Source organism: Euleptes europaea, chromosome 13 (assembly GCF_029931775.1).
Source record: "Euleptes europaea isolate rEulEur1 chromosome 13, rEulEur1.hap1, whole genome shotgun sequence".
NCBI classification, from domain to species: Eukaryota; Metazoa; Chordata; class Lepidosauria; order Squamata; family Sphaerodactylidae; genus Euleptes; species Euleptes europaea.
This window is the reverse complement of record NC_079324.1, coordinates 30,718,349-30,731,535: the sequence shown is the minus strand read 5'-3', so window position 1 is coordinate 30,731,535 and position 13,187 is coordinate 30,718,349. Positions and strand designations below refer to the sequence as shown.

At 40.8% G+C, this 13,187-nt stretch overlaps 1 protein-coding gene across 2 annotated transcripts in view; it reads left to right on the top strand.

Annotated features, from left to right (window-relative positions):
- The first annotated feature begins 877 nt into the window (after window positions 1-877).
- The window catches only part of MTM1 (myotubularin 1), a 30,809-nt gene continuing 18,499 nt past the window's right edge, over window positions 878-13,187 (top strand). For both annotated transcript variants that reach the window (XM_056859172.1, XM_056859171.1), the window contains exons 1-4: window positions 878-946; window positions 2,828-2,922; window positions 4,368-4,478; window positions 6,953-7,054. In XM_056859172.1, coding sequence (XP_056715150.1) covers window positions 934-946; window positions 2,828-2,922; window positions 4,368-4,478; window positions 6,953-7,054 — 321 coding nt within the window. In that variant the 5' untranslated portion in view covers window positions 878-933. The remainder of the gene's footprint in view (window positions 947-2,827; window positions 2,923-4,367; window positions 4,479-6,952; window positions 7,055-13,187) is intronic.

Sequence of the window (13,187 nt, the reverse complement as noted above, 5' to 3'; positions counted from 1 at the left end):
ACTCAACTCTCAAGCCTCCTTCCTCAGTAAAAACTAATATTTCTGTTTAAAACATTCTGCTTCAGAAGGGGGAAGACCCCTGACTTCTGGTGGATTATGTGCTGCTGAAGTTTGGGAATGGAAGAATTTGGAACTGGAAAAGTAGTGGTCACTCTTGCTGTTTTCCTCCTCCTCCTTTTCCATGCGTGTTTGTGTGTTAACCTTGCTAAAATGGTTTTGGAAAAAACAGTCAAATCTTTTCTGTTTTTTTTTTTTTCTCAAGTGGGAAATGTACAAGCATTTAAATATTAGCTTGCATGGGTTCTAGTCTTTAAACGTTCTGTTTTGTATTTGCTTGGCTAGTCCCTGTTGTTGGAACTACCTTGAATATTTTAATTCATTTTCCAAATATATTTAGGATAAGAACATGTGAGAAGCTTTCTAGTACGGTGAATATTATAAGTAAAATGGAAGCAATTAAGAGTCTCCTCTCTGCCCCCCTTCCTCAGATTGCACAACTTTTGTTTTTAATAATGTATGTATTCCAATGAAAATGTACATTCTCTGTTCCTGATTTCTCAGCAGATCCCCTCAGTATGGCCTCATCCTCTACACCTAGGTGTAGTTCAAGCTCCTTAGACAACTCCTCAATTAAAAAGGTAATGTATCTTGTTAAAAATCACAGGATGTCTAAAGAGTCTTAGTTTTGCACTTGAGAACCTGAGTTAGTAATATCTTTAACTTTTAATGTATCATTCTTTTAAACGGAGTCCCCAGATGCCAAATGATATTCCAAGGCTGCGCTACAGGCCTATGTAGCTTCTTGTACAGGATTTTGCCAAACTTCCCAGCATAGTGTGAGTTCATGTTTTACTATCATTATTTCTCCTTTAGCCTATGAAAGATGGGACTAACTGGGAACACAATGAAGAGATACCTCGTATACCAGGAGAAATGAGAATCACAGGTAAAAAGACAACTAAAGCACATGACTGAACATTCCAAAAGCCAGTTCAAATGTGCAAGAACAGCATGTGGACTCCGTTGTACCACTTTGGATGGCAGAAGGGGATGTTATGCATGTGTGCTCCCACACCTTAAAAGTAGATAGAACGCCAGTATGTGGAGAGCTTGCAAGTCAGGCAGAAGCTGAGCTGCTGTTAAGCAACGTTTCTGGGCATTTTAACAAAGGCAAAGAGCCAAAAAAAAAATGATTTTCACTTCTGAGGGAGTGTGGTGCATTTAAGGTAGGAGATCAGAATGAACAGCATTTTGTAGTACTTCTACTCAGATGATATCTGAGATGTCCTTCAATGAAAACCACAAGAAAGAATAGTGCTAAAGCAGAATGACTTCACAAAATGTATTCTGTAGATTGTCTAGAGTAGGCGATCAGGCGCTCTATAATGGATTGGATCTTTCAGCTCTCTTTGACTAAAAAGAAGAAGAGTTGGTTTTTATATCCTGCTTTTCTAAGGAGCCTCAAAGTGGCTTACAATCGCCTTCCCTTCCTCTGCCCACACTAGGCACCTTGTGTGGTAGGTGGGGCTGAGAGAGTTCAGAGAAAACTGTGACTGGCCCAAAGTCACCCAACAGCCTTCAAGTGGAGGAGTGGGGAATCGAACACAGTTCTCCAGATTAGAGTCCACTGCTCTTAACCACTATGTCACGCTGGCTCTCTAAGTTGGACTTCCTTCAACTCAGTCTTTCCCCAGCACAGATGCTTTCTCCATCAAAGGAAGACTTGGTGGAAGAATTCAATCCTGTAATGTACTTGCTTTGAGTCCCCATCAGGGAGAAAGACGGGGGTACAAATAGCTAAATAAAATAATTGAAGAAGTAGTGGAATGGCTAGTCCTAATTTAAAGGATAGAGCAGGTTTTCAGTTTGAGGTGAAATATACTGTTTTTTTAAAATCTTGAATGTAAGTTACGAATGATCCTGCCTTGTTTATGAACGAAATTGAATATGAAATCTGGTAGATTGAAATGTGGCATATAAACCATAACAAACTTGATCAAAACTAAAAGTTCCTGTTCAGTGCAGATGTAACCAGTGGAGTACTAAGACAGGGTATGTGCATGCATCCCTTGTTGATTTTTAACTAAATGCATGAATTGCTTCTGTTGAAAGGTATGCTTGTATTTGTACTATATGCTTATATGAATTCCACCGAAGTTTAGTGAGAGTGTTGTGGAATTCTCCCGAGATCTCTAGCGTCCTTTACAGAACTACACTTCCCAGAGTTCCCAAAGAAGCGGAGATGACTGCTCAGGTGGTTAAAGTTCATTGTGTATGTATATGTTTACACTAGGTGATAGGGAAGCTCTTTCAGTGGGATGGCTTTTTTCACTGATGCAGGTTTGTCGCCTGATGCTGCTTTAAAGTTTATGAACATTCTTTTGTGAAATGAACATAAGAGAGGTTCCTGGCATTCCTGGCAAGGAAATACAACCAAAAGTAGGGTTGGAGCCAAAGAATCGCTATAGATGCACCAAGAAACTTGGGATATTCCTGTGATTTTTGAAAAATTTCTTAGCAGATTCCACTTGAGAGTCCTTTGAATTGTAGTTTGCCATGCTGTACTGAGGGCAGCAGCTCTATAAAGGAAACACAGATTGAAAGCCCTGTGTTGGGCATGTGACATTGTGTGGGTTTCTGCTTTGTGTCTTCTACTCTGTACTTAAAGTGACATGGCAGGAAGGCATTTTGGTATTATTAGTGATTTCTCTTGTTCTGTTGCTTATTTCTGTGGAAGGCAGTTGCTTGCTGCTGGTTTTTTAAGGTGGAAATGATCTCTTGAATGTACTTTGTCATCTTAAATGTGCAACTGTGGTTCCTTCCACAGATAAGGAAGTTATTTACATGTGTCCGTTTAATGGCCCCGTTAAAGGAAGAGTGTACATAACAAACTACAGAATGTACTTAAGAAGTGTGGAATCCGTAAGTACTTTCTAGTAGCATGCTGTACTTGTGATGGAAGTAAGGGGTTACATTGGGTGGATTATACTAAAACATCGATCATATATTTGCGATAAAAACCCAGCCATCAGCCAGTGAGCAGCACATAATTCTGTCCGTAACCACATCCTAAAATCAATATTAATTAAAACCAGCATCATCAAGACTCACTATTAGCTCAATCATTACAAAGCCGTATAACCTATAATGGTGCTTGTAAAAGCTTCATTTGAATCATGCGATGAAGGATGAGGCCAGGCGAACTTTCCCTGGGAGGGAGTTCAAAGTACTAATCTACTTGCTGTGTTTCTCGTGTTGTTTGGTCAAAAAATCCAAAGTGTGCCTCTTCTAAGTGGTTTGCTTGAATTTAAAATGCTGTGGAGTATTTATTCAGTTGCTGTGTGCCTTTGGTGAATGCTGAGAGCAACACAGAAAACAGTTTGAATCAGAAGAGTCATACAGCCTGAATTGTGTTGGGGATATTATTATTATTTTCTTTATTTATAGGCCTCCTTGCTTGCCGAGACTGAAGGCAGGTCACAGAAATAATACAATGCAATAGTACAGAATTAAGACAATGTGAACAACAAGCTGCTTAAGGCAAGGTATACTTAAAAAAAAGTAGTAATTGAAATTACAAAGTTTGAAGGCCGTGCAGTATAAACAGGATAATACCTACAATGATCATTGCCTTAGACGACAATCCTGTTCCGTTATAAAGGCGCCCTCCAGGGCTGCTTCTTTCTGCCACGAAAAGCAGCATTTTAAAGTCTGGATAGAGAGTGTGGCCTCATAGTATATTTATTTATCCTATTTAGAATATTTCGATGCTACCTCTTCAGGGTCCTGCACGAGGCGGCTTACAGTTAAAAAATACAAGCAGCATAAATTTTTTTTCCAAAAAACAAGAGCAGGCCATTTAAAAAGCTGATAAGATTAAAAAAAAAAAAAAACCTGGGTGAAAAGATGTGCTTTGGCCTGGCAGCTGAAAGTGAAGTAGGCACCTGGCAAGCCTCATGGGGGTAGGGCATTCCAAAGGCAAGGTGCCACCACAGAAAATTCCTTGTCTCTAGTTGCTACCTGTCTCACCTCACCTCTGAAGGTCAGGCCATACAGCACAGGGCTTGAGAGGCAGCTGGATAGTATGGGATTTGGTGTACAGTTTCTAGTGACTGTTCCATAAATGCACAGATGCAAAGTTGGGTTTGTGGTACACACTTGAAACGCTGCTTTTCCAGCAGCTGTTCGCACAATATTTTCTTCATAAGCAAATAATGACTTGTGTGATAATGAAGCTTCATCACAGGGAGGCAGTTTCCATTAAATTAACATAATGTGTATGTTGCAGGGCAAAATTTCAAAGAAACCCCCCCCCCAATGAAAATGTGGATTGTTAGAAGAAGTCACTTTATCTTTTGCCTAACCAGGATCCTGTTGTGGTGTTAGATGTTCCTCTGGGTGTAATTTCAAGGATTGAGAAAATGGGAGGAGCTTCAAGTAGGGGAGAAAACTCATATGGATTAGATATTACTTGTAAGGTAAGGTTTAAAATAATTCTTTACCAGCTGGAAATGCACTATGTACAATTTTTTTTGGTGGAAAATAGTTAATTTAGGTGAAAATAAACTGATTCTTAAATCCTGAACTGAACAGTTTTGCAGTGCTTAGTTGTTTAAAAACCTGGATCTTGCCCTTGCCCTGACCAGGCTATCCTGATCTCATCAGATCTCGGAAGCTAAGCAGGGTCAGCCCTGGTTAGTATTTGGATGACAGTACACCAAGAAATACCAGGGTTGCTACTCAGAGCCAAATAATGGCAAACCACCTCTGAATGTCTCTTGCCTTGAAAACCCCACAGGGTCAACCATAAGTTGACTGCAATTTGACAGCCAAAAACAAAAAAACAAAACTGCCTTTTGACCAGGGGCTTTTAAGGCAGCTCACTGTAGTTAAAAGCAGAACATAAAAATACAGTCAAATCAAAACAGTTTTTAAACAAAAATGTCTGCAGTTCTAAGGACCCTTTCGTTTTTGTAGCACCCACTGAATAACATGGCACTTACTGAGTAGATGAGCTTGACGTTGCTCCCAAATTGCATATCAGCAGCCAATCGGAGGTCTGCTTTAACTTGTGGTGAGCTGATATTATGGGTCCAGACTAATGCAGCAATTTTCACCAAAAGACTATGCTGGTCTTTGACTGTAACAATAAAGATTGAGCGCCAAAAGTTCTCCTTCTCATTGCGGAACCCCCCCCCCCCCCATTTCATGGAGTTCAGTAAACTGGAGACAGGGAAGTCCGATTCTGCAGTTGAAAAATTTAGTATGGCTCCAACCCAATTTGACCAGTTAGTTTGCCAAAGCGCCAATTGATCTGACTCATGGGCCCTCTGTGATCTTGATATCTGCCAGAAAAACACATGGGAGCAGGCTTCGTCGTTCCCTCATACCATGGAGCCATGTTGAAGTTGCCAAGGGAGTCCCACTACCTCAAAGGGGGGACTTGGGCTGTCTAAGGAGACTTAAAGCCTGGGATCAGGAGAATAAGAATGTGTTGGAGTTCTTTCTGCGTCATTGCAGTTTCTAGATGAGAAACACACTGGGAACGTGAAGATGAAGTAGGCAATTCTGGCTGGGTGGGCAGAATGAAAGTATATCACAATTTCAAGATTGCTCTTCTTGCCAAGGCGATGGATGTTATAGTAGTTCACTGGTGTTCGGTTCATCTGTCTATCTTCGTCTGTTTTTCTTTACTGATGTATTGCCATTTTAACATGTAGTATTTAATTTTGTTGTTGCTACTGTTTCAGAAGAAGTATAAAAGTATCTGTGATCTGTTTGCCTGGTGTTGACCTGGCCCAAAAAGTATCTGGCTGTCCTTGGCCAGGGCCTTCTTGGCTCTGGCCCCGGTTTGATGGAATGCTATGCCCCGTGAGATTTGGGCCCTGCGGGGCTTGATGCATTCCGCAGGGCCTGTAAAACCGAGCTGTTCCACCATGCATACGGTTGAGGACAGTGACGGTTTCCATATGGCTGGCATCCCCTCCTCCTCCTCCTGCCTGCCTCTGTTTTGCTTCCTGCTCTTGTTTTGTTTTTGTTGTTATTAGCTGTTATTTGTTAGTAAAGTATTATTGCTGCTATAATTGAAGGTGCCTATATTTTATTGCTGTAGAGAATTTTATTGTAACTTATGGCTTTTTAAATGGTTGTAAGCTGCTCTGAAGAGCCCCATGGCGCAGAGTGGTAAGCTGCAGTACTGCAGCCCAGCTGTGCTCACGACCTTTCGATCCCAACAGAAGTTGGTTTCAGGTCGGCTCAAGGTTGACTCAGCCTTCCATCCTTCCGAGGTCAGTAAAATGAGTACCCAGCTTGCTGGGGGTAAAGGGAAGATGATTGGGGAAGGCACTGGCAAACCACCCCATAAACAAAGTCTGCCTAGTAAACGTCGGGATGGGGCATCACCCCATGGGTCAGGAATGACCTGGTGCTTGTACAGGGGACCTTTACCTTAAGATGCTCTGAGCTGGACCTAGTCTGGAAGAGCGGCCTAAAAATCCAATTAAATAAATAAATATTGTACTACAAAAGGCCAACTCTTTATACTTGGACTTGAATTCTTTACCTTCTTCTTGCTGGCACTCCTGTTCATCCATCGCAAAGCAGTTCACTGCAAAGCATGCCTTCTTCTGACGCTAGACCTTTAGTTCACACATCATCAAAGTCTTTTAAGGGGCCAAAAAGTACATAGCATGGGAGGAACATGCTGTGCAGCAGAGGATGCAACAGATAAAAAGAAGCCAAGCAGGTAGAAGGTAAATGTCTAGTGATTTGAAACACTGTACGTTTTTGGTTTTAGCCTGCTGCACAAAGTAGTAAAAGGAAAATATATTAGTTTAACATCAGCCAGTTCTTAATAAGTTCCAAACTTGCTGGTATAACTGATTTATGGATGAGTTTGCTCATCACTTTGTGTTCAATTTGCTGTTTTTAACTTTGTGGTTTAAAATTTTAGGACATGAGAAATTTGCGCTTTGCTTTGAAACAAGAAGGTCACAGCAGGAGAGATATATTTGAAGTCTTGACCAAATACGCTTTTCCACAGTCGCAGAACTTGGTAAGATGGTTTTTGTTGTACATTTCTCTTTCTAAAAAGCACTAAAGCATATTGGTTTCTGATTCACTCCTTGGACAAATAACTGCAATCTCTCAGAGTCTTGTCGCCTACTCGTAGTTATATTTACTCAGAAGTAAATCCTGGTGAATTCAATGGCAGTTACTTCCAAGAAAGAATGATTGCAATATTAATGTTGCATCAAGGACCCCATATGTCAATATTTACTGTTTTAGGCTTGAATGTTTGTGATCTTTTACATGGTTAAGTAAACAAAAGTATTGCAGAACAATTTTGTATACGGAGACATTAAGCTGTAATAGTACTGAATGCCTCGCATCTTAGCACATTGGACCCTTGTTTTCCTAGTTACAGATGGCTTTCCCCCAAGAAACTTGAGGCTCGTACATGCATACATGTACATCACTTGTTTACTTAATACTTAGCCCTGCTATACACATACAGCAGATTGTGGCATTACAATAGACCACACCATTAAAGACTTGCACTCAGGGGTGCAGTTTTTGCTGTGTTAATTGCACCCCTGATACAGTTCATCTGATTCTGCAAAAACTCTGCCTGAGGTGATTTGGTCTGTGGTAGTTCTTGTGCACATGCAAGTTATCTTGATGAGGGTCCAGCCATTGAGTGGAACATATTTGCGTGTAAACTGGTTTTTTTTTTTTTTTTTGTAATCTTGCCGTTGCCTAAAGGATAAGCATGTCATGAACTAATTCTAAAAACAGGAGTATCTTGGGAAGCCTCCAAGATTCCTGTATTGGAGAGAAGGGAGGACAGCCACCATTTCATAAGTAGAAGTGCTAAGCCAGACTGTTCTACGTCCAATTACAAGTGAATAATATAATCAGTAGATGATACAGGATTGAGTTTCTGTGATATATTGCTGATAAAATCTTGTGTAAGCAGTGTATCATGGCCAGTGGCCAATCAGATGCCTCTGTCACAATGCAGCATCTTTGTGTCTGCACTTGGCAGAGGACGCTGGCATTTTTCAATGAATATCTCATCGTAAGTATTGAGGGGTTTTTTTGTGTTTTTTTTGAGTGTCAAGTTCCGTTAGCGTGATTAATAAAACTGTGCTTGAGTATTCCTGGAATGAGTTTCCACTATATGGTGCTGTTTAACGTTTCAGGACATATTGTTTAAAGGAAGGGGGTGTTAACTTGCTTTGGAAACACAGTGGCAGAATCTCAGTTGGAACTGAGCATCGGTGGTCAAAAAAGATTTACTCAATTGGTCAGTCAGATATTGCTCAAGCATTTTTATTTATTTAGAACACTTTCACCCCACCTTTTTGCTATATAGTGCTCAAGACAGCTTACAGAGAATAAAAAAGTCAACGATGAAACCATTTATAAAACCATACAATTTGAAATAGGAAGGCATTGACTTTATTAGAAAAAAAAGGATACTTTAATCATCATCTCATTTGATAACCATTCAGCTTTTATAATGAGTGTGTTTGTTATGGTGAAACAAATGAATTTTTACTGATAATTCATTGCGGTTTTTAACAATGCTAAGTCAATTTTTTAATAAATGCAGACACATCACCAAATGGTTCTTCTCTTCAGCTATTTTTTTTCTATTGGAGCTCCTGGGTTAGCCGATTGTATTTGTATTTTAAAAAATGTTTAACTATCAGAAAATAAAACAAAGTAGCATGGAGAAGACACTACTCCCCAATTCTTGTAGAAAGTGAAGTGAAGTCCTGGGCAATCCTAGTCACATTGAGGACTGACAGCTGATGTTCCTGTTTGGAGTTACCTGCAGTTCAAGCTAGTGGCCTGCAGGAAAATGCTGTGCTCCTGGGTCCTTCCCCCTCCCCCACTGATGCAAGCTAGGGGAAAGCAACCTGTATCTACCGGTGACACTATATTGGAACAGCAATGCTGATTCTGTGAACTTAGGCAGATCATGAGAGGGAGGGTAGGAAGGGTTACGTCAGTGTTTGATTCATGTGGCCCTTTCTTACATGCTGAGCGCCACTTTGGGGTCAGGAAGCAATTTTCCTCCAGGACAGATTGGCCAGGGATCCTGGAGGGGTTTTTTTGTTTGTTATTTTAATTTTTTGGCCATCTTCTGGGCATGGAGTAGGGTTTGGGGGGAAGGTAGTTGTGAATTTCCTGCATTGTGCAGGGGGTTGGACTGAATGACCCTTGTTGTCCCTTCCAACTCTATGATTCTATGAAGCTACCAACTACACAAAGAGCCAGCGTGGTATAGTGGTTTAGAGCAGCAGACTCTAATCTGGAGAACCGGGTTTGATTCCCCACTCCTCCACATGAAGCCTGCTGGGTGGCTTTGGGTCAGTCACAGTTCTCTCGGAACTGTCTCAGCCCATGCAGAAGCAGGCAGTGGCAAACCACCTCTGAACTTCTCTTGCCTTGAAAACTCAATGAGGTCGCCATAAGTCAGCTGTGACTTGATGGCGTGTGCACACACACCAGCTATATTCTGGAATTCTTGGCTTCATGAAGTAATACTTGACTGCAGTCCAGTTATGGACAGTCAGTTGACCAGTGTGCCAACTGTGACTTCAGTTAGGCAAAAACACTTACATTGTACTAAATGCTTCTTCCTCCTCCTGTTCCCATTTGGGCTCGTGGTCCGGCTCATCCTCAACTTCTGAAGACTGCAAACCTGAGTTACTGGAGGACTAAACTGCCAATTGCAGGTGTTCTGTCTCCCACTCCTGGCCTTTCGACGCTCACAGATTGTACATATCCAAGAAGAATGGCTTCTAATCAATCCCAACATTATTTTCTATTTTGCTTCATAACTTCTTTCAATTTTATATGCAAAACCAAGATTATTTTAGAGCTAGGTATTGGATGTCTCTTTTCCTTTGCAGCATGTAGAATCGAAAGCCTTTTCTCTCTTTCTGAGGGGGAAAAGTGAATGGCAGACCTACACTAGGATGATCTGCCAGCTGAGATCATCCCTAGATGCCAGATGTGTGCCCAACACACATTTAGATATTCATCCATTGTTGAGAGGCCCCAGGAAATGAGCAGAAGTGCTTGTTCCTTCTTTCTGGTGTATTATAAACTCTTTAAGGAACTCTTGAAATTGCAGCTTGAATCGAAACAGACTTTGTCTTCTTATATGATCTTAAACTATTTTGTATCAAAGAATTGTTCATTTTTGTTTCATTTTCAAGATCTTGAGCAAATATGGTTTTAAAACTTCTAAGCGGTACAGTTTTTATAAGTATATTTTATAGAAGCGTTGTGTATGTTTTACTGTCAGGTCCTGTGTGTGATGAGTATGCACATTCTCACGTGTGCAAAACACTAAGAGGTGAACTGTCTGAGGAACATTCCAAAATGCAGATCTCTCTCTTCCCTCCTTACCTTTTCCTGACTTATATAAATGCTAATGTTCATATTCTAACTCTGTCAGCAAGGCAGATAATAGCTCAAAAACAAAATATAAGCTAACTCATCCTTCCCCTCCCAGCTTCAAAACATCAAAGCAGCAACTGATTCATTCTTAAATTGCTGGGCTGTAAGATAATAACATAAAAATTTCTCCTGCAGGAAGCAAATCTTTGTGAGTCATTATACCTTACATAAGAACATAAGAAAGGCCATGCTGGATCAGACCAAGGTCCTTCAAGTCCAGCAGTCTGTTCACACAGTGGCCAACCAGGTGCCTCTAGGAAGCCTACAAATCTTTTTTTTTCTGGTAGAGCACCCTTTGCATATGTAGTAAGCTGTATTTTTAATTATTAAAGGAGAGTCTTGGTGTAAACTCAGGAGGCAGATAGTTCAGCTTAAGGTTACATGCCACAGGAAAATAGACAGTACAGAAGTGTAGAAGTAAACTGAATGGCTGGCTATCTCTGTGCAGGTTGGAAAAAATTGCTTATTTGCGCTGTGTTTATTTACTACTCTGAATTGCTGAAACTATCCCACAGTGTCCAATGACCGTGTTAATTTCAGTGCTGTTCACATTCACTTGCCCCCACCCACTCGTTCTGATTTTTCAGAGCCTGCTTTACATATGTGCTGCTTTTCTGTCTCATGATCTGGGTGTACTCTGCTTGTTTCCTATGCACAAGTTGGGTGGTTCTCACTTTGGAAGGGAAAGCGTGGTCACTGTGCATAGAACTGTTCTACAAATCAGAGTCTCACAGAGCTTTGCATCGTGCTGACTGAGATACCCTAGCTGTTGCCTTTGTCTGAGGAGCATCTCCTGCTGAGTAGAATAGTTCTTGCTACTTGAACGTATTGGATATGCAGCAACAAAATTTTTTTGCACTGTAGGATTCACACAGACGTTTGTCATGTAATGTACTGCAATGTGAACCAATTTTTAAAATATTTTGTTCATCTTTAATAAATTTTATCTTTAATGCTGTTATAGACCAGGTATTCGAAATGCGACTGTGATAGCAGCCTGAGTTTCCTTCCAAGGCTCTGGTTCTGCTAAGCTCAACTGTTTCCGGAATCTCTTGATCAGCTCTTCAGCTTCTCTGTTATTGCAGCTTTGCTCTGGGCAGCTGGCCTGGCATCTGCAATGAAAAGAACTAATCAGAGGAACTTGTAATGTGATAGCAGGCAGTGCTGTGACTCGAGAATCAGATTGGTAGGCTTTTCCACACAGGGCAGTATTCAGCTGTGTAATGTTTCATAGATGCCATTGTTGTGCTTTGAATATTAGAAAGCTTGAAATAAGCCAGGGATCCTCTGCTTGTGTGCTCTTCCCTTCCACTTTCTCTCACACCGCTGTGGTTAAGAGCAGCGGACTCTAATCTGGAGAACTGAGTTTGATTCCACGGTCCTCCACATAAAAAGCCTGCATGCATGACCATGGGCTAGTCACAGTTCTCTTAGAACTCTCTCTGCCCCACCTACCTCACAAGGTGCCTGTTGTGGGGAAAGGAAGGGATTGTGATTGTAAGTTGCTTTGAGACTCCTTATGGTAGAGAAAAGCTGGGTATAAAAACCAACTCCTCTTCTACCGCTAGCGAATTATTTCTGCTTTTTCGGCAAACTGTCCAGAGCGGCAAACTTTAAGCCTTACTTGGAATCTTGGGTTATAGTGAAAGCACCAATCATAAGTTGCCAGATCTGGTGTGCCGGTAATCGATGGCCTTCCAGGAAGTGAAATCAATTCAGTCGCTGATGGTACTGGGTGAGGGGTAGGGGGCGACATGCAGGTTCAGGTGTTGCTTATGAGTCTGAAAACTGCTTTGGTGTGAACCAAACCACAATTTAAGTCTCTTTATGTGCCTTTTCTTAACAGTGGCACAGCGTAGGAAATTCCTGGAGATTTGGAGTCAGTGCCTCAAGAGGACAGAGTTTAGGGAGGAGTGTGAGCTCAGCAGGCATGTGATGCCATAAAGTCTGTCCTCCAAAGCTGCTGTTTCCTCCAGGGGAACTGAACTGTGTAGTCTGAAGATCAGTTGTAATTCTGAGAGAACTCCAGGCCCCACCTTTCGTTTGGTATAACCCTGGAGGCACAAAAGATTTTAGAATTCACCCATCCTTTAATACAGTTAAGTGTAACATTTGATTGGAACTAGTTTTGCTATTTTGTTCAGTTTTGACTATATGAATTCATTAAAATATACCACAGACACAGCACTTGTATGTCATGCAACCAAGCAATGCTATAACAGTTTCATGTCTCTCAATTATAACAGAGAAAAATACATCATAAAATTGTTTCTTTGCAAGAGCCATTTTATCATTTTCTTCAAGCCACCCAAAAGCCAAGAAAATGAAAAACTGTTTATTTTTATAACCCCCTGTTGTTTGAGGCAACATGCTGCAAAATTATTTTAATTACTAAATTACCAACATGAGTATAAACAAGTTTTACAGTAAATTTGGCAACTGTATGCCAGATAATTTCTCTCGATAAGGGCAGCCTGCAGAAGACATTTTTTTCAAAACAGTGTGCAGAGGCTTTGTGAGTATAAGCATGTATTTTTAATTAATTTTTTTTATTGGAGAGAGCTCTGTTTTCTCTCCCTCATGGTTGCTTATTGGAACTTCAGCTTTGTTCAATGAAAGTCTCATTGTTGTTAGTCAAATCCTTTCATATTGGAACCATCTTTTTCTTTCATATATACTTGCATTTTTATTAATTTTTAACTGTTTCC